The sequence below is a fragment of the Anneissia japonica genome, unplaced genomic scaffold, assembly GCF_011630105.1.
Source record: "Anneissia japonica isolate Jap-2015-1 unplaced genomic scaffold, ASM1163010v1 scaffold1306_len716249_cov185, whole genome shotgun sequence".
Classification (NCBI taxonomy): domain Eukaryota; kingdom Metazoa; phylum Echinodermata; class Crinoidea; order Comatulida; family Comatulidae; genus Anneissia; species Anneissia japonica.
The window spans coordinates 356,314-377,481 of record NW_022708971.1 but is presented as its reverse complement, the minus strand read 5'-3'; the positions used below and the strand labels follow the sequence as shown (position 1 = coordinate 377,481).

Below are 21,168 nucleotides of genomic sequence, written 5' to 3'. Positions count from 1 at the left end.
CTTTATTCGGCTCTTAAGGGGAAACTCTTTCGTCTATGATTTTGCCTTATGGTCGTTTTAGTTTCCCCTTAGTGATACTACTTTCTCCTTAAGGTACTGTTTTTACACCAGACTTATTTCCAATGGGTCGAGAAGCCAGGGGAATTTGCACAGAGGTGAATATTTACAGATATTTAGTGATCAGGCAACATTCAGAAAATATAGTAAAATAAGAAAAATACGTAGGCATAAATACATAAAATTTAAAATTACATGTAAGTAAAAATTGATATTTAAAAATCTTGAGTAATAAAATAAATACGAAATAGGAAAACAATTTTATTTTCATTAACCTCAATATTATTATCATTAACCTCATTTTATAACAGGAGATTATAAATATTGATTTACTATTATTTAAAAAAAGGGATGAGATGCACTAAGCACCTGCAAGTCTTTAGCGTTTATAGGTGATATTTTCTTGAACGTCAAATCTTTTCCTGAACACATTACCTCTGATTTAACCATTTCCAAGTTTATATTTGAACTGAATGAAGTGTATGCTCCAATATGATAGCGCACCTGTTTATGTTTAAAATTTTACCAGTTTAACATCAGTTAAGTAAATTGTTGTATTTATATTCCGCATTTACACAAACCATCAAGATTCAATTTTTTGAGGGATTTCATTCATGGCTATTGGCTTTATATACGAAAATCAACATTTCTATTGAAAGTTGTATATCTCTCAGAATTTGTTCCACACTGATCACGCTACACGGTATTTCCAGAACTAATGCTGTCCATTATTATATATTCAATGTTTTCCCACGGATGTTCAACGACCTACCTTAAAATGTTAGTCTTGCTTGATCTTTCCCTTCCATATTTCATCAATTCATTTAAACATAGCTTGCTAAATGTTGACACATGTACTGTCTTTTTTATGGAATGTGATTTTTAACTCTTGCATACATTTTCTGTTCTTTTGATCATCCTGTCTACCTCTTACTAGTTTGTTTACTATTTGTATTTCTTTGTGTGTTCCAAAGGTGAAATTTATGAAATGTAATGTTGTGAATTCAACCTTTAAAAATCGAAATAAATAAACTATAACCTATCTTCATTCATGAGTTTCATACTTGATTAGCAGAGGTGCAGCTCATAGCAATATCAAACCCTTTAATAATTATTACAATTTCACTTATTGTATGTGTACTATGTGGACACTTTTTATGTAATTATTATACAAACCTCTTCTGGTGTCATATCATCCAGATCTGCTACTGATGACTGTTGAAAAAAAATGAAAAGAAAATGACAATGTTACTTTTAAACCATAAAGTAGAACATAAAAATGCAGTAAAATACACAGAATGTGAATTTGATATTGTTTCTTATACTGCAAAAAAATGATGATGACTAAACATTATTGACAATATGAATCAAGAGACATGATATGTTATTTTGTACACTAAGACCATGTTTACAAAGAAAATAGCTTATGTGTACACATATACCATGTCTGGTATGATGTGTAGGCAAACCAAGCCAATAGGATGTACTCATTGACCACACATAAAGGGTAAAGGTAGCAGAATAGGATATGGGCGTGGTCTGTAACTACCAGCAATCATAAAAAGGCGCTTTTTAGTTGCTACATGCTCACATCATTCGAAAACGACTGGGCTGAATAAAAAAAATAGCATCGGGGTAATCCCCTACTCTTCCGAAAGAAGCAATGGGTTCTTTAAAGTGCACACAAGCCAGATGTGTACACAGACGACCTCCATTTTAAGTCCATCCAAGAAGACTTGGTTCTACCAACCAAATCCTGGACGATGAGCGACTCAAGCCAACACCAATGTTAAGGCTGTAGTTAGTGACGCCCCTGCCTTACCGATCGATCACTCGACTTGCATACTGGTGTATCGATCTGGGCATGTCTATGCTTATGTTACATGTAAACCATCATTCTTATGGTATATGCAAACATACGCAATGCTTATGGTACTTGTACAGATAGACCATGTTTATGGTAGGTGCATACACAGACCATGCTTATATTATGTGACCATGCCAATGGTATATGTACACGAACCATTCCTGTAATGTGTACACATACACTAATGTATACATACACATATACCTTGTATTATGGCGTATGTACACACAGAACATGCTATGGCGTGTGTACAATTGTGTAGGTCATGTATACATTAAAGCCAGTTACACACTTCATTGTACGAATTCATTTCCGCTTTCTGCGAATGCTTGACGTGTCACCGTTTGCTGATCAGTCGGAGCAGACCGTCATTAAAAATGATCCATTGCATGTACCTTGTTGCATTGCATTCATTATGAAATTGCGTCGGCCAACGACGCGGTGTGTTCCCGGCTTTAGACATGTTCAGGGGCATGTGTACACATAGGCAATGGAAATGATGTGTGTATACATGAATCTGCCTCTCTGTGTGATGTAGACATATGCAAAGATTATGTAAACACAGACCACATGCACAATATCATAATCCACTTGCATGTGCAGAAACGCTCAATTGTGAACAGCTAAACACTTAACATGATTCATATTGCAAACATCTCATCAAATATTAATTTAAAAACAAAAATTTCAGCTAAAAATGTAATTACCTTTTCTGCAAATTTAATTACATCATTTGTTACAGTTTCAACTGAATGTTTGTTAGTTATATGATTGCAGTGAATGATGGTGGAAGAACCCAATCTCATACTTATTTTCATCTCATTTTCATCCAAGTTTATACCCAACCACACTTATTTTTTTTTTACCACCACCAACACCCAGCATCAACAAAACACCAACATCATTAATAAGAAAGTAAATAAACATTTTAGTATAGACTTTCTTTTGGAAAAGGCACACCAACATGTTATATATTTAAAAGGTTAACAAAAACAAACAAAAAATATCTATAATATGCATTTTCGTATTCTGGTACCTAGAATTTATATAGCACATTTCCTTTAGATTACAAAGCGCTCTGATTTCCCTGGTCATTGGGTCCACATGCGTAAGTGTTGCGGCCATATTGACCCAGTAGCAAGCAACCTCACCAGGTACCCATTTATACTCCCGAGTGAAGAGAAGCAATGCAAAGTGCACTGCTCAGGGACACAATCCAAGTGCACAGCAAGGGACTGAAACCCCGACCTCAAGGTTTGGAAACCAAACCGTTACTGCTGCTCCAAGCCACTTCCGACTGCATACATCAATTGATAAAAATTGAAGATAGAAGACGCTCGCAAATCTAATTACATTAAATAATAGAGAGGTATTGAAAAGCTGAGAGAACACGGAAAAAGTAAACAAAAAACAACACTTAACCAGAAAGTTTACAAAGGGAAGAAGTAGAAAAACAGAATCACCACCTAAGAAAATCAAATTTGCAAAACATTCAAACTAGAATCATCACAAGAATCATACCGTAAAACCTTAAATAGAAACCCAAAGGGCTTAATCTCGAGAAGAAGTGCATCTCGAAAAGAAGCACATGGCCTTCTTTTCGAGATACAGTAGTATAGTACATACACTGTACATGAATTTCAAAGAAACAAAATATATTAAAAACCTGCTTGGTTTACAGAGTAGTTTAGGTGATTTAATAACGGTTAATATAATCAGCCATGATACACAGTGATATTATACAGTGGCCCTATTTATTGTTTTATAGTAGTAAATGTACAGCATTCATTTTGAAAAGAAGCCTCTCCACACCACCTCACACTTTACTTTGGAAAAGTAGCCTCCAAAAGAAGCTCATCTCGAAAAAAAAAAAAAAAGCACATCCAAAAGAAGCTGCCTTGTGGTTCTATTCAAGGTTTTACGGTAGTCAATTAGGTTGATGAGAAACATGTGCATTAGTTCCAAGAAGATTGCTATTATGGAAATACATTAATCAATAAATTACCTTATAATATAATGTGCAGTAGCAAATCCGTGGGGGATCAGATCATATTCATTTTCCACAATTTCTTTCCCAGATCTACTAAGTAGACTCTAAACATAGGGGAATCATTCCAATCATTGGTTAATGGTTTTGTTGATAGGTTCAGTGGTGGCTCCATAAATTTGCTGACAAATGGTACGACATGTCCGATGGGGTCCGAACAAAGGAGCTGACTAGAGCCTCGGTCCGGGTCCCATCAAAAAATCCCTGTTAGGGTTCATGGTGTGAGTTTCTATTGCTTAGTATAGTCCAAATTTTGCTTATAGACGATAACATTAGGGATTGACAATCAAAATAACATTATTTGGATAGGCAAATTATTATTTTTTTATCTTTGGTCAGAAGACCTCTTCATGGCGTTGGTCGACAAGGGTTCCAGACCCCTTCCTCCTCGCTGGCGTCACCACAGTATAGGTTGCCAATATTATTTAAACATCTTTTTAAATGCAATTCTTTTATTGAATAAAAGCAAACTTAAGCTGGTTTGTTAGATTTAACCTAAATTTATTCCTTTATTATTGTCTTTTCTGGATATATACAATGAAATGTATTTTAAGATTGTAAATATTTTACTGTATTCTATCCTGCTATTGGCTGGCTACCAGCTGTTTGCATGTGTATTGAAATAAAATAACATAATATAAACCAAAAGAGAATTAATAAAAAATAAGGCAAAACTAATGAATTCCCTTAAATTAAAATCTGGCATAGTAAATTAATCGACAAAATAAATGCTTTGTCATCAAAAAGATCAAGAATATCAACAATTGCAAGTGGGGGGAGGGGAGGGGGAAGTGAGCTGGGCAGGGGCCCATGTGCATTAACTTTAGATCTCATTTGTGTATCCCAACTCTGGATGTGCCACTGCATAGTTCTATATAGTTTAAGGTAATTTAATTAATTTGGCTAAATGCCAAAATGTAGCAAAAAATTCCATTAAACATGCTGAAAAGAGAAAGATGCAATCTATGTTGTTAAGGAACTACTTTCCTGGCTGCTGGATTTTTCGTTGTGATTAGGCTGCATATCATTGACAGGGTCAGAGGTCTGTTTCAGAAAGGAAGAGGAAAGTCACAGGTCAAACAGTACTGAGTTAAATATGACAAACCGATTCATATACATGCTTACAACATTGAGACTGGTACGCAGATGGACTAAGATATATATACAGAATGCATGCATGGTACTTCAAAAAAGAATTGTTACTTTTAAAAGTTTTGAGGAATCAACATAATGTAGAGCGAACAGCTAGTTTCAAGTAACAAACTATATGTTACTGTTCTTCTAAAGATGTACTATCGGTCATGAGATAAACAATTTTAATTCCATATTTGAGTTGCTTAATTTGTATAACTTTATTTTTATAAATTAATCAGATGTATATTGAATGTTATGATTAATTATTGTCTGGTATTTTTCCTGTTTGTCTACTTTTTTCCGATTTTGATAGTTAAAGTTCAATTTTTTAACAAATTACAATAAAGATTACTTTGAAATGAACTGAATATTTAGATAAGTTATTTATATGAGAAAAAATTCCCCCTTCAATTTTCGAATCGCTAAATAACTTTTCTGTATTCTTTTGCAAATCCTTAAACTGACTGGTAACCAATATAAGCATTTTTGTAATAAAATGTCTGTAAATCAGTGAAAACTACTTGTTTTATCTGTGTATCGTTGAAAGCTTAATAATTTATTTGATCTTTTTAACTAAGCTATTCAAAGTTTTATTTGAATTTTTGTGGTATATTCCTGTATTTTTTTTTTGTATTTTTTTCTTTGTATCTTTAAAGCCCATCTCATCATCTCTCTTCAAGCAAAAATTTGCAATACTCTTTTCATTCCTGTCATCTCATCTTGCGTCTAATTCCACTGTCATGTTATGAACATTAACTTACCTTTCTACTTGATATACTGCCATTAGGATCTGTAAAGATATTACAGTTAACAAATGTAAACACTGACCATTTTTTAGTAGTAACCAAACCACTATTGTTTATGAGATTACATAACAGGCCCGTAGCCCGGGGGGGTTTTTATGGTTCGGGCGAACCCCCCCTTTTCTAGCGAACCCCCTCGAATTTTTGAATGAGTCCCACCTGTTTTTAAATTGTAGCCTGCATTACAAGCCTACATTCATAGAATATGTCAGCTTCCAGAAGTTCGGAGATTTAAATTAAAACGCAATTCCTTTACGATAGCACACATAAGGATGGCAAACATCAATAAAAACACGGCTGCCGTCTCAACTTTCACTGGCCTTTGGCTGAATGTTTGTAAGAAATGTACAGGCCATAGGGGGGGGGGGACTATAATATCGATTTAATAAGCCTTTAAAACCCCTGAATTGGCAAAATTTTCGGGGGCTTCACCCCCAGGACCACTTTTGGAACCTATTAATTGAAGCTCGACCACGCCCACTTTGCTTTCGTGGGGGAAATCTGGTCCCTCGTCGGGGCACCCCCCATCCTGGTGCCACCTCTGGACACCACGCCCAGAGAACCCCCCTTGAAATGACCTGGCTACGGGCCTGCATAACTTATTACTCGATAATGTGAAACATATTTTGCTTTGTGACAAATTTAAAGTGTTCAAAAAAAATCTCAGAAATTCAATTTTAAATTTTTGTTTGAATAATAATAAAACGTTACTTACTTTCGCTAATAGGAATTATTAAGTTCGGCTCATTACCTTCATTTGACTGAAGAAAGAAAAACACAAAAATATTGAAAGATGTGGTAAGTTTAAACTAGTCTATCATTATTTTTTGCTACATCTGATAATTTGTAAACTGCTGTACAAGTATTATTTTACCATGAGTTAACAATTTCCTATTGCATGGTTTTTATTTAATGGTTTTTTTTGTTCTGGTATATTACTACCCACCAATTCAGAGTAGTGGTTCACATGGGTAGGGCTGGTGGTAGTGGTGTAAATGGTACTGTATGTTAGAGTTATTATGGTATAGTTGAAAGATCAACAGAAAAATAAATAACATAAAATGAATAAATAAAATAAATAATAATAATTAAAAAAAATGTAATTTATTGAATATTTTTGTTGTTAGACAAACATGAAGGATTGTGGCACCACAAATTTATATTGACAACTCACATGGTAAGAGACAATTGTAAACCTGCTCGGTGGTGTTATAGTCTGTGAGGGCAAACGGCCCGAGTCGGCTGCTGCTTGTTTTCGCTTGTTTTCTGTGTACTGGATCCTTGCGAGTCGGCCAAGCTTCTTGTCAAGAAGGTACTCTAATTCTGCACGTTGTACTGACCCTAAGAGTATCATTGATTCTGCAATAATCATGTAGAGAGAGGTAATCATTATTAGAAAAAGCAATTACTTAACAATGAACATGGCAACTAGAGGTATATCAAGTGTTTCAAATGTCCATAATACTCAGACCTCAGAAAAATGGGCCAGACACCCAATATTACATGAATAAATTCTCCATCTAGGGACAGAAGAAAATCTTGATGTAGTGTACACAAGCTCGTAGGCTGGATTTTTAAAGGGGGTGGGGGTTTTCTAATTTTTCACAAAAGGGCACTTTGAGTCCTTACCCACCTCAGCCCCAAACCATGGGTGGGGTAAATTTTAAAGATATAACATCTCAGACGTCTGAATAGATGAATATTTTGGGTTAATTTCAACAACTTCCGTGCAAATGGTACTTTTAAATAATAATTTAAAAGGGCATTTCAGGAAAAAGTTTGAACCCCTCTGGCTACAGGCTTGTACAACCTTATAAAGGAGACACCTTCGGGACTAAAAAAAAAGTCTCCAAAAGGAGGAGGTCTACTCTAATATTTTTCTTTTTGGTTGTCTGCTGAAAGAAATATAATATAATAAACAAAGATAAAGAGTGGAGAAATTGTTGATCATTACCAGGAGCATCAACCAATGGGAATGAGTTCAGATTTGATGTATCCAGTAGGTCACGTAAGTCTTGGTAACACGAGAGCCACGAGATGAACTTGACACCGCGTACCATGATATCCTCTACGTATGTATTATGTATCCTACAAGAGAAAAAAATTAAGAATGTTGACACATTGCCAAGGCGTATCACAAAAGTTGAAGCTGAGGGACGGACCTTGTTCACTTAAGTCATGTCGGGATGTTGTGAGGGGAACGTCGACAGATTAAACCTCTACAGCCACTGATCGCACCACCTGGTCTCGCATGATGCATCCACCTTATACCTAACTGTACAGCCTTTCAACAGTCTAACCCTCACATGCTGGGACAACCGACTCTAAATGATGATGATGACTGATAAATGGTTTTTAATCTTCTGTTCCTCAATTATTCTTCACTCATAATCAATAATTATGTTATAGCAGCCTAGAGAAATGAAGTTAACATGTGACATTGCAAAAGGTGAACCAAGACAGAAAGTTGTAGTATAACATTTATGATGTTAGTAATTTATGATGTTAGTCATGATGCGCCCATATATAGTCATGATGTGCCCATATATAGTCATGATGTGCCCATATATAGTCATGATGTACCCATATATTGTCATGATGTACCCATATAGTCATGTGCCCATATATTATAGTCAAGATGTGCCCATATACAGTACAGTCATGATGTGCCCATATATAGTCATGATGTGTCATATATAGTCATGATATGCCTATATATGGTCATGATTTGATGTCATTATGACCATATTTATGCATGTCACATGTTTTTTGTAAAATAACTTTTTATAGTCTGAACAGGGCTGTTGTTGTGAACCAGTATCAACAGAATGTAATTTAATGGTCACTTAAAACGGTCAATGTACTGTATACTATTGAGAAATGACATCTTTGATAAAAGGTCAGTTAGAATTAAAAGTATATTCAAAAAGGCAGATGAAAGGTCATACCTGGGCCCTGAGCTACTGATGTCTGGTAAATATGGAAGACGTTTAATTTGAATAATACTATCATATATAGAAGGCTGCAGGAGCTGGGATATTGCGTTTGCTATTAATACTGCAATCTGTTGAAAAGAAACAGAAAGAAAAAAAAAAACAATAACTAAAATGAAAACATTAAGGAAACATATGAGGAGCACAACTAACAGACACTTGCTAGGAATATTAATTGATGGAAAATATTCATAAACAAAGTAATCAATCAATCAATCAACCTGCAGGCCTGGGGTCCCAAGTTGGAAGAAGCCACTTCCGGCAGATCTAGTGAAATGAGCACATCATCAGGTGACTTCCACGAGACAATTGATAATACAATGGTAAAAACATGAATATATAAAAAATTTGTGCGAGTTAGTCATTTTCTTGGAGAATTTGCTTTCTTAAGTGAGTGAGGCCATCTTGAATGCTGGGAGACTCTCACGATTCAGGACCCCTCTACTTGTAAAGAGCGTCAATATACACCATGAACACAATATGAAATACTGAAAAAATGACCAGTTGCTGTCAAGGTGAACATTAAAGTGCAACAAATCATTTTAATAGGTGTAAGCCGCATTCAGCACTGCCATACTCACCACCATTTTGTATTCAAGTCAGTAAAATTATACCCACATCCCTATACTAATTTCAGCAACAATGCACACTAAACGATAAGCTTACCATTACAGGAAGAATATGTGTAATCTGCCCGGTAAGCTCAAAAACTATAACAGATGTTGAGATTGTGTGGGTAACACTGCCTGATAAGGCCGCAGCACCTATAATCAAAGTTAAAATAAACAAAGATATAGAAGTGTATAACCATAGCTGACAGCACCTGTATGGTTACTGCACTGGACCTCAATGTTGAGTAAAGCGTGCATGCACTGATGATATTGCGAATGTGGTGTAAGAAACAACCATACAGCCAGTAGACACAATTATTAATATTATTACAATTATGATTGTTTTTCTTCTTATTGATATTCTTATTATTAAAATTACTATTATCATTATTACTGTTAGGCCTAGTTCAGACTAGGTGGATAAACCCGGCTCAACTCACCAGGTTTATCCACCTGCCAGTTTGAACTAAGGTGGCTTATCTCAAACCGGGCTGTGTTCCTATAGTAACTAGGTCTGGCGTGCCACCGTGTTTAACTTTTCTAAGCCGGGCTTTAATCGTTGTGGGGGGTCTTGCATTGACTTCGGGTAACAAAATGACCAATCAGCATTCAATTACGTTTCGCGAGCAATGTTTTGAAACAAGTTTGATTGTTACAGTTCATTATTATGAAAATTCTCGCGCCTGGCTAATCCTGCTATTCTGAATGCCTGCCAAAGTTAAGCCGGGCTTAGTGTTGAGCCAGGCTTAACTCAAGCCTGGCTTAATTTCAAGTCTGAACATAGCCTTATTATTTTAATTATTGTAATTTTACTGTACTATTAGTTATAAATTTAATAAGACTAGAATTAAGAAATTAAATAGTAAATAAAATAAATAAATAAATGCTTCTTGTAGAGATTGAATCAGTGTTACTGATCCCTGTTACTGTAACAGTGTTACACTCACAGGGATGTAGTTATGGTGGTCGGAGCTACCCAGCCTTGAAGTGTTCCATCCAGTCAAGAGCTAATTTCATTGATCTCTACCCTCCTTTATTAAACGCTTGCCCATCCTTAAAATCCACTCATATTATTTAGAGTTTACCAACGTTATCACCCACCCAGCCTTTGAATTGTCCACCACCCAAACATAGTTATTAACCCAGAACTCACAATAAGGAGTGGCAACAATCTTACCTACAACTGCGTATCCGCCAGGAACAATCTTATTCAACAAATGGCCGTTACTGATTCCGTCTGGGAACCAGGCTGACATGCTTTCGCCCACAAGACGTCCAAAAGCGGCTCCGATAATAAAGACAGGCATGAAAACACCGGCAGGAACAGGGAGTGTAATGGCCAGGGCCACCATCCAAAACTACACAAGATTGCAGAAAATATTTTATTTTAAATCAAACAATATAAATAATTGTAATTACATTTTTGATGAACAATTTTTATAGTACTGTATATATTCATGTCAATTTAATCAATACCTATACAGTATATTATTTTACAATATGATGGTGGTATTGATTGCTTGTTTTATTATTATTATTTATCCTATATTTAAAGAGTACTGAATTCATAAGACACTACATAAATGAAACTACATTACAAGATAACGATTAAAACAAAAAATTAGTGGAAAATTGAACTTTAATATTATTAAGGTTTGATCGCACATACCTGCATAACAATAAAACTAACAAGCGTTACAAACACATTTGGATTTTCCCAATATGTTGCTGGATCTGGAATTATATCAACCTTTTCTCTTACAACCCATGTCGTATTACTAAATAATTCATCAATTTGATCCTTTTGAGTCAACTGTAAAAAAGAATAAAGAATTGATCTTTAAATACTTACATATGGTTAAATTCAATAAAAACAAATAAATTTATGTCATTATATTTGATAATCAATGTCCCCATTACCAGCCTCAAATGCTATCATGACCACCTCTGCCTTCATCATCAAAGCGTCACCACACTCATCCCAATTACCATCATCCCCCCCCCACCGTCATTACCACAGCCGTCATCCCCACTACCATCATCCCCACCACCGTCATCACCACAACAGTCATCCCCACCACCGGCATCTCCACCACCGGCATCTCCACAACCGTCATCACCAAAACCGTCATCTCCACCACCGTCATCCCCACCACCGTCATCCCCACCACCATCATCCCCACCACCATCATCCCCACAACCGCCATCACCACAACCGCCATCCCCACCACCGTCATCACCACAACCGTCATCAACACCACCACCATCATCCCCACCACCATCATCCCCACCTCTAGCATCATCCCTTGTCATTGTTGTTGTCATCATCATCATTTGTCACTATCAACAACCTCTTTGCTTAATACAATCGCACAAAAAACAATAATAATAAAATAATATAAAACAATAATATAAATTGATTAGGAATTGTGTATGATGGGGACTGAATGTTGAATGGTTAATTAGATATCACTGACCTCTGCCGCCATGAACTGTCCAAGTCCCAGTGGAAAGGTAATCGAAGTGATGAATAATGCAACCAATGTTGGATAAATAAAACGACTGAAAGTAAGACGGACAGAGTGGGATATTCAATTGTTGAGGTAATTCTAACAAAATACAATATAGTAATGATCAAAGAAATGAGCAGTGTAATTTTTTTTTTTAATTTTATTTTTAATATAGTTTATTACTAGTTAGTTATATGAAAAGGTGATTATGATCATGTTATTGTTATGATTAACTTGATAAAGTTACAATGATGAAAATGATGATTTAAAAAAATTATTGGAATAACTACTGGTTTTAATGTTATGCGTCTGAACTGTCTTTCAACTAGACAAATGCAAAAAAAAAAAAAAAAGTTGATATACTACAATTGACAATAACACCACTAGTAGTTCATTGCCTGATAAAGTGTAGTGATGTAAGCACATAAAACATGTAGATTATGTCTACTTGGAGGTTTTTTCATCATTTAGTTAAAACTATTCAGACAGACATTTCAATAAAACTTAATAGAGAAATTTGATAAACAAATTGGTGATTTTGACCAAGGTAATGGTGATAAATAGATTATAAAATCATGCAGTACAGGTATTTGATGACAAAAATTGTTAATGATTAAAATTGTAATCATGATGATGATGATGATAATGATGATGATCCTCAAAATGATTAGAACAATAACGATACTGTATTATTTTTTATATTCATCTATCAAGCATTTCAATTTTCTGTATTTTATGGACAACTACAATTTCTTGAATCTTGAATGATGATTACTGACAATAATGATGACAATGATTATAATAATGATATAAATAATGATGTTAACAACATAAATTTGAATAAGGTTGTCTAATTATTAAATTCTAAATTTTTAAAGAATTATAATTATTTTACTTACTTCTTCTGTAAGAATCTTGTAAACTGTTTATGCTTACGGTTAAAATCAACAATCTTACGATGAAGATAAACAAACAAGGCACCTCCAAATCCACACACAACACTGCCAAAGTAAACAAATATAAATATAATTATATTAGATTTTCAAACAAAATATATATTTGTGTAAGCACAGATAAGAAAAGTCAGGAGACAGGAGAAAAATATATTAAACATATTAATTCTTACCCAATAAAAGAAAATGCAATCAATTCTTGGGGGTCAAAGGGGAAATCAACTCGGAAGTTTGTTTTAAACAAAGCTGTAATAGTCTCTGAAAGAAAAACATATTGAAATATTTATTTTAAAAAATACATTCATATTATTAATAATAATGAAAATGTGACAACAATTTAATAACTCAGATTTACACTATATCTGTTTAAAAAATCTAAACTAAAACTATTTAATATTCATCATAAATATTAACAATAAAACATTGATAAATGATAGTGATATTATTTCTTTTAATACATTACAGTATATTGTAAAATGAACACTACTTCGGATACAAATAACATTAACCATATTTAAGGATTGCTTTTAACCAATTAAAATTTTTGTCATTGAAGCATTTAAATATAACCAACAAACTATATTGTATGAAAAGTTATACATCGGTACACAGAAACTAATAGCTTTAGAAAAAAAAAATATTTGCAAAGCATACAACAGCCGGAAGCAGAAATTCTACATAAAATAAAACAGTTTTGGGTACAGTACAAAGAGGTAAAAAACTGATACTGAAGAAACTTACTTCACGAAATTAGTTAAATTTGCAGGTAAAAATTTAAGAGAAAATGATGTTATTTGGAAGGAAAATATTTCATTATTCTAATTTTTACTTAAAAATCTAATACACTACAAGTATTAATGTACATCGTGTTGCTCGGAAACACACTAACTTACCTTCCTCTTGGTTCCACACAGCTAGGAGTCTGAAAACAAAAGCACCACAAACCGCCCCAAAGAAACCACGCCAGTAATTCCTAACCGCAAAATATGTTGACGTTACTTCTATGCTGAAAAGGACGCCTCCAATGGGAGCGGCAAAGTTACAGGATACACCCACGGCACACGCTGCAGCTAGCATTTCGATATTCCGCGATTCATTCTTAGTAATTAAAAAGAAAAGTTTAATAAGATGGAAATTAGCTACAATCTCTTGAAAAAATTAAGGTATGGTCATGCAATTGTCACCATGTCTGCATCTGTCACCATTTCTGTAATCTTCACTATAGTATATTTTATTACAGTATATGCAAATTTTTGTCACATCTGCATGGCTTTTTAAGTGTCTGCATGTACGCACACACTATTCGCCGTTTCTGCATAGTCTGTAATTACCAGTCTCTGCATGGCCATGTATTTTCCACTATCTGCATGGCCATGTATTTTTAACTATCTTGATGGCCATGTATTTTTCACTATCTGCATGGTCATTACAAACACCATCAAGTCTGTATTTTTATTGCACCTTTTTTAGGCTGCATGACTAACATAAATAATTACTAAACAATAACTAATGAGTATGTCATGAAGTCTTTTGTATTTTTGTAAAAAGAATAATAATAATACCAATAAAATAATTATAATAATAAAAATAGTAATCAAATGAAATAGATGTTGAATAAGTCTTCATTTCGAAGTAGGTGACTACATCTAGAAAGAAATAATGTTATAATAATGATAAGGATGATAATGAAGATGATAATGATGTTGACAATGATGATGACGATGATTGATGATTCTAACAGCTAATGATGATGATGATATTAGATGATGATTACACTCAACGTCAACTCTACATTTCATATCATAAAAAGGAGAACGGGAAAACAATACAAATCTAAATTTTAATCTACTTGTATATATCAGAAAGAAAGATTTATATTTTCAAAACACAGTTATAAGATGAATTATTAACATTAGTCAACACATCAACAACACATTTTGATTTAAGAGTCTACTACAGCAATTTATTACCAAACAATTTTAATAATTTATTATTGTCAACTGAAATAAAGCGAGTTTACCATAATAATACAAAACACTTTTTTAACAACTTATTAAATGTTATGCGATGTAATGTACTGTATTGTAGTAATGATTATCATAGTATATGGATAAGTCTTCTTATCGTGTCCCCAAAAACATTTGGCTTTGGCAGATATGACTGCCAGGGACCCACTCTAGTTAAGGCGTGACAATGCTGATACAAGCATCCCTTGTATACCATGAGTTGATGGTAGAATTGGCATTACCCAGGGATAAGTATTTCTATGATATTCTGTTACAAAAATATTTTACTGAATTGTTTTGCCATTTATCACATCTTCTTACAATTTTTTTGGCATATAAAATAGTTTATTACTTAAAGGGATAAAAGGAAGAGAATAGTAAATAAAATTTTTTTTTTTTTTCAAAATATTTATTACAATTGTACATGAGATGTAAGAAGCAACTGCTGTCCCTCAAGACCAAGTTATGCCTCGAGGCTTACATAGTGAAGCTGTCAATACCGGTAGTTGTGAGTATAAAATTCTGGTTATGATAGGACAACCCAGGCCCATAAGATTAGAAGACAAACATACATTCTAAACCACCAAACTAAAGTCCATTAATTGAAAATCCATCATTCAACGAGATTTACTAAATTAGTGAAATTCAAGTTGGTTTTGTTTAACCAAAAAAAAAAAAATGTATACAAAAAGGATTCATTGACGTCAGCCTAATCACTGCACAAGACAGCAAATGTCAAATATTGTTTAAAAAAAAAAAAAAAAACTATTTTTCACTATTTGAAAATCAGTGTGTTTACCTGAAAACATTGTGATTAATGAATCTAAGGTAAGGTAAAAGCAATCAATCATTCAAACCATTTGACACTAACACAGAACCAAATTGAGCAGAAGTTTATATCTGCAGGTAAATATTTAGTGGAAAGTTCGAAGTGACTACAGCGTGCACAGCTTAGTTAATTAATCAACTGATTATCTCCGCCATCATGCAATTAAGCACACAACACAACATTTTGGGATTTAGTGGACTTTAGTAGGTAGAGCACATCGCCACTACACTAAAGGAGGAATCTAGCTTTATGCCGTTGAACTTTGAACTTACTGTCTTGTTTCTTAAAGTATGCTGCATAATTGCTTGCTGAAGATGACAACACAAACACAAGAGGAGAGACATGGCAAAATAATTCCAAGCAAATCAATAATTTGCATATTGATACAAAACAAAATCTTTTGCATATGATGAATTATGATTTATAATATTGCAACATCGTTTTTTTGAACGAAATACAATATTTAGTACCCTGCACCCATAATGCACTTGGGCATGAACATATCAGAAGAGTATAGAATTACAAGAAGTCTGACTGCCCTGATTATGCATGCAGGCAATAAAACGAACAACAAAGTACTACCTTAAGATGGGGGTGCGCTATTAGAAAATTAAATAGAGTGTGAAACATGAAAATGTGTTCTATAGAGCTGAAATGTCATTTAACGGTTTTTAAATAGAGATATCTTCAATTTAAATAGAGACTCGATTATTATAGAGTTATCTCTATTTAAAACTAAGATATCTCTGCGATTAAATGACAATTTGGATCGCCATAATAGACGCAGAACGAGTTTGATACAAACACTTTTGACGTTCTTTTTGAAGGTTGCCCTCTAGTTCGTGGTAATACTTTTTAAAGATTGCATTTCAATGAAACCCCTGGAGTCGGTCGGACCTCTTGCAGTTTTACTCCTTGATATCAGCCTGACTTTCAATGCAATGCATTGCCACGGGAGAGAATGAAGAGAAGAATTGGTATAGACCATGTGACAGTTACAGATGACTAGGTGACTGTTACTAATGACTAGGTGGTAATTTATAATGATCAGGTGATGGCAGAGGAAGAGCTTGATCATGCATGGATGTGGCAGGGTGATCTAATTGCATCATCAGGTGTTTTTACCGTGACATATTTATAACAGAGTGAGCAGCTTGAGGTGAATTACTAGGATTGTCAGGTATACCTATCATCACGATTAAACTTTACCTGAAGACAAGAAATATTATGTAATGAAGACCATCAATCAAACTTACTGAGTTAAAAGAATCATGGAGCTAAAGCTCTGAGTTAAAAGAATCATGGAGCTAAAGTTCCATGCCAGAATGGACCTTTCCTCTATAATAATAATAATAATAATAATAATAATAATAATAATAATAATAATAATAATAATAATAGTAATAATAGTGTAGTTTTATATAACGCACATATCCATCTAATGTAAGATGCTCAGGGTGCTTGATATGTGGACTAGAAACTCGATCAATGACTTTCTTCGCCCCTAAGGGTCTCTTCGTGTCTGTACTGCCTGGTAACCAGGGAACAAGCAACTCTTGTCGTCCACCACAGGGGCTGTCTCTAAGCCCCGCCCCTTGGATACTGTTGCTAAGGTCCCACAAAACGACAGTGTTTCAACCGACGCAAACACATGTGTGTTTGTGGGACAACACATGCCTGTTATTTATGCATGTATTCCTGGCCCTGTTCAGACTGATCAGTTGTTGTTCAGTCAGATTGACACTCGGGAAAGGTGACAACTGAACCTTGGTGACCTTATCACATATTTTGGTCACAATTTAATGTCATTGCTGCTCTGGTTGTGCTGAAGCTGGAAAGCTAAAATGTAAAGCTGTATCCACACTTATCAAATTTCATGTGACAAATAAATGTGATAATGGCCATACTTGGGTGTATTATGACATCATCATGCCCATATAATAATGGGCACATCTCATCGAATTTATCCCATAAAATTTGATAGTAGTGTGGACAGAACATAAGTCTATTGAACCATCTTTTTGGAGACATAATAAAATCTGTCCACACTATCAAATTTCATGTGACAAATAAATGTGATTTTTTTTCCCATATTTGGGTGTAATGTGCCCATATGGGCACAATCACACAAATTTGTCTCAAATATTTGGTAGTGTGGACAGAGCTAAGAAGACACTGATCTTGTGGGAAACATGACCCATGTGTACAAAAATGAAAGTAGCAGAGTTTGATGCCTCGTGGTAAGGTATGAGAAATAACTATGACCAAGTACTGTATGATCATGTCAACACTGACCCATCTGTTGACATAACCATGTGTCTGAAATGTGATCATTTGATCGCAGGTGAAGTAATTGTAAAACAAGTTGAGAATGATGCTTGAAAGACGTGACAAATACATGATGTAAAAAGTAAATACTGTAATGAATATGTAAAATTTCCGCCGTACATGATGAGAGGCCAATCTTGTGAAGATATAGCCAGACAGATCAAATGTAATTTATATCTTACAAAATTTAAGTATTCTTAAACTTACCTCATAAATACCTTTAAATGTAACAATAAATTTACTGAGGAGTGTTGATACGATGCTAGCAATATGCACAAATGGACCCTGATAAAATAAACGAGAAAGAAAAGAAACCATTAGATCACTGTAACATGGAAACATGATTTAGACTGCTTTGAATGAATTCAGTTCCAATATAAAATATATATTTGAGGTCTAAAACTAAAGAGTCTGCTGAACCTGGGTTTGTTGTCTGCAATCGCCAATCACTTGTCCCATTCAGAAAAAGCAGAGTATCTCTTCCCCATCCCCCTATTTTAATACCATATTTATAGAGGCTAACCCTTTCGGCATATTCCTAAACATTGGGTAATAAATATTTAAGAGGCCTCTCAAAAAATAATGTGATGCTTTATCAGGTAAGTCTCATAATATGAGGGTTAGGGGAGTGGAAATTTTTTTTTTGTCAAGAGAAAAAAAAATCCCGTGCTGCCACAGGATTTGAACCCAGGACCATAGGATTGGGAGGCAAGCACTTAACCACCCAGCTCCATCTCCATTTTACTCTCTCTGGTCATACACTATGTTGGTAACTGGTGGTGGGTTAATATGTCAATGCGCAGCTAGTCGGCTGCAATTTTATGAGTACAGTATGTTCTTCCATGGCATTTGTTTCAATGACTGGCATAATAATCTTAATTCCTTGAGGTCTAAGTAGCATAATGTGTTATACACTAGCATTATTATGAATAGGTATACAGTACTCCCAAAGTACAGAAAAAGATTGTCCATTGTGTATTAGATTGTTATTAGTTTCTCTTCTGAGACGGTTTTTGACAAGAAAAGCAAAATGATAATAATTAGAGAATCACTTTGCAAACTTATGATGCCATTAATGTGCTGCGTATGTTCTTTCATGGCATTTGTTTCAATGACTGGCGTAATAATCTTAATCCCTAAGAGGCCTAAGTAGCATAATGTGCTATAAAGAAAAAGATTGTCCATTATGTATTAGATTGTTATTAAGTTTCTCTTTTAGATGATTTTTGATAAGAAAAGCAATATAATAATATAAATTAGACAGTCACTTTGCAAACTTATAATTCCAATAAAGTATTGAGTATGTTCTTCCATGGCATTCGTTTCAATGATCTTAATAATCTAATTCCTAGAGGCCTAAAGTAGCATTACGTGCTATACACTAGCATTAATTATGAATAGGTGTACAGAAAAAGATTGTCCATTCATTGTGTATTAGATTGTTATTAAGCTTCTCTTTTAAGATGATTTTTGACAAGAAAAGCAAATTAATAATTCCATTAAAGTGTTGAGTATGTTCTTCCATGGCATTCATTTCAATGACTGGTGTAATAATCTTAATTCCTAGAGGCCTAAAGTAGCATTACATGCTATACACTAGCATTAATTATGAATAGGTGTACAGAAAAAGATTGTCCATTCATTGTGTATTTGATTGTTATTAAGCTTCTCTTTTAAGATGATTTTTGACAAGAAAAGCAAATTAATAATTCTATTAAAGTGTTGAGTATGTTCTTCCATGGCATTCATTTCAATGACTGGTGTAATAATCTTAATTCCTAGAGGCCTAAAGTAGCATTACGTGCTATACACTAGCATTAATTATGAATGAGGTGTACAGAAAAAGATTGTCCATTGTGTATTAGATTGTCATTGGTTTCTCTTGAGATGGCTTTTGACAAGGAAATCAATATGATTAAGAATTAAAGAGCTTCTTTCTCTCTAACAAGTTTGATTTAATGATGTAATTGATTCCTAATGAGGGACTGATTTACTCTCAATTACATAATTGACGTCACCCGATACATTTAATGATGTGATTTCTTTAAATAGTTTATAGTGTGAGCTATCAATTATATGGTTAATCCATGAATAATTTGTTGACTAATATAAACCAATTCACAATTCATCATTATGAACAATGTTAAAATTGTATTATTTCTTTATAGTTTATGGTAATTTGATTTAATTTATTTAGTAATTAAAGTAAAATACAAAAAAAAAATAATAATACAAAGTAAAAATACAATTGAAAAGCAAGGAATAGACAAAAATGTTTCAAAGCAACAATTAAAGTTTATCTTACAGAAATTCACTTTGATAAAAACAAAAGATCTATGGTATCTATGATCCTCATTGGCCTTAGACAACCACTTGGTATAAATTCAGTTCATTTATTTAGCAATCCTTCCTACCCAATGGGAAGTGGTGTAGCCCATATTTCTGCATTGAAGGAACAGAAAAATCATAGAATGAGATTTATAATCAACATCTGCATGTTTATTTGAACATTATATTAGGTGTTTAATTTTTTGTAGCTAAAATCTAAGATTTTTACACTGAATTGTTTAGAAATTTGAACATCATATGTACGCAAATTCGCTGCTCCAAAACAATATATGAGCATCTTCATCCATTTCCATATTTTAGGACAGACACGTATATTTTCTCATCCATTGTTTTTCTTTTCTTCCTTTGTTCTGGGTTTCTTTTTTCTTTCTCTTCATTTTATTTGTTTCTTTTATTCAACTTCTTTTGGACACTTGTTGAAAGTGCATAAAGAACTTCCTAGTATTATGCATTAAAATATTCTACAACCATTACCATACTATTACATCCATCAATAGATACTAAAGAGAGGGAACAGCAGGGGTCCCTAGTCTCCTGGAAAATCAGTATGGTCTCCTGCACTCCTGCAAACATCTCCCGGAAATTCACTTATCTCCCACAAATTCAGTAAAAACAAATCTTTTTGTTGTATTTAGACCTAAACTTTGGTTGCCGATTATTTTTTGCAGCCTGACAGTGCCA

General features: G+C 34.0%; 1 protein-coding gene across 2 annotated transcripts in view; it reads right to left on the bottom strand.

Annotated features, from left to right (window-relative positions):
* The window catches only part of LOC117106639 (chloride channel protein 2-like), a 50,211-nt gene that overhangs the window by 7,031 nt on the left and 22,012 nt on the right, over positions 1 to 21,168 (bottom strand). Inside the window, exons 6-20 of one of the 2 annotated variants that reach the window (XM_033248035.1) lie at positions 18,346 to 18,423; positions 13,869 to 14,073; positions 13,149 to 13,233; positions 12,922 to 13,023; positions 11,990 to 12,074; positions 11,182 to 11,325; positions 10,690 to 10,870; positions 9,568 to 9,665; positions 8,857 to 8,972; positions 7,863 to 7,996; positions 7,083 to 7,267; positions 6,624 to 6,669; positions 5,867 to 5,895; positions 4,959 to 5,015; positions 1,234 to 1,272 (exon numbers count right to left, since the gene is read on the bottom strand). In XM_033248035.1, coding sequence (XP_033103926.1) covers positions 1,234 to 1,272; positions 4,959 to 5,015; positions 5,867 to 5,895; positions 6,624 to 6,669; positions 7,083 to 7,267; positions 7,863 to 7,996; positions 8,857 to 8,972; positions 9,568 to 9,665; positions 10,690 to 10,870; positions 11,182 to 11,325; positions 11,990 to 12,074; positions 12,922 to 13,023; positions 13,149 to 13,233; positions 13,869 to 14,073; positions 18,346 to 18,423 — 1,584 coding nt within the window. The remainder of the gene's footprint in view (positions 1 to 1,233; positions 1,273 to 4,958; positions 5,016 to 5,866; positions 5,896 to 6,623; positions 6,670 to 7,082; positions 7,268 to 7,862; positions 7,997 to 8,856; positions 8,973 to 9,567; positions 9,666 to 10,689; positions 10,871 to 11,181; positions 11,326 to 11,989; positions 12,075 to 12,921; positions 13,024 to 13,148; positions 13,234 to 13,868; positions 14,074 to 18,345; positions 18,424 to 21,168) is intronic. The other variant, XM_033248036.1, reaches the window with a different exon arrangement.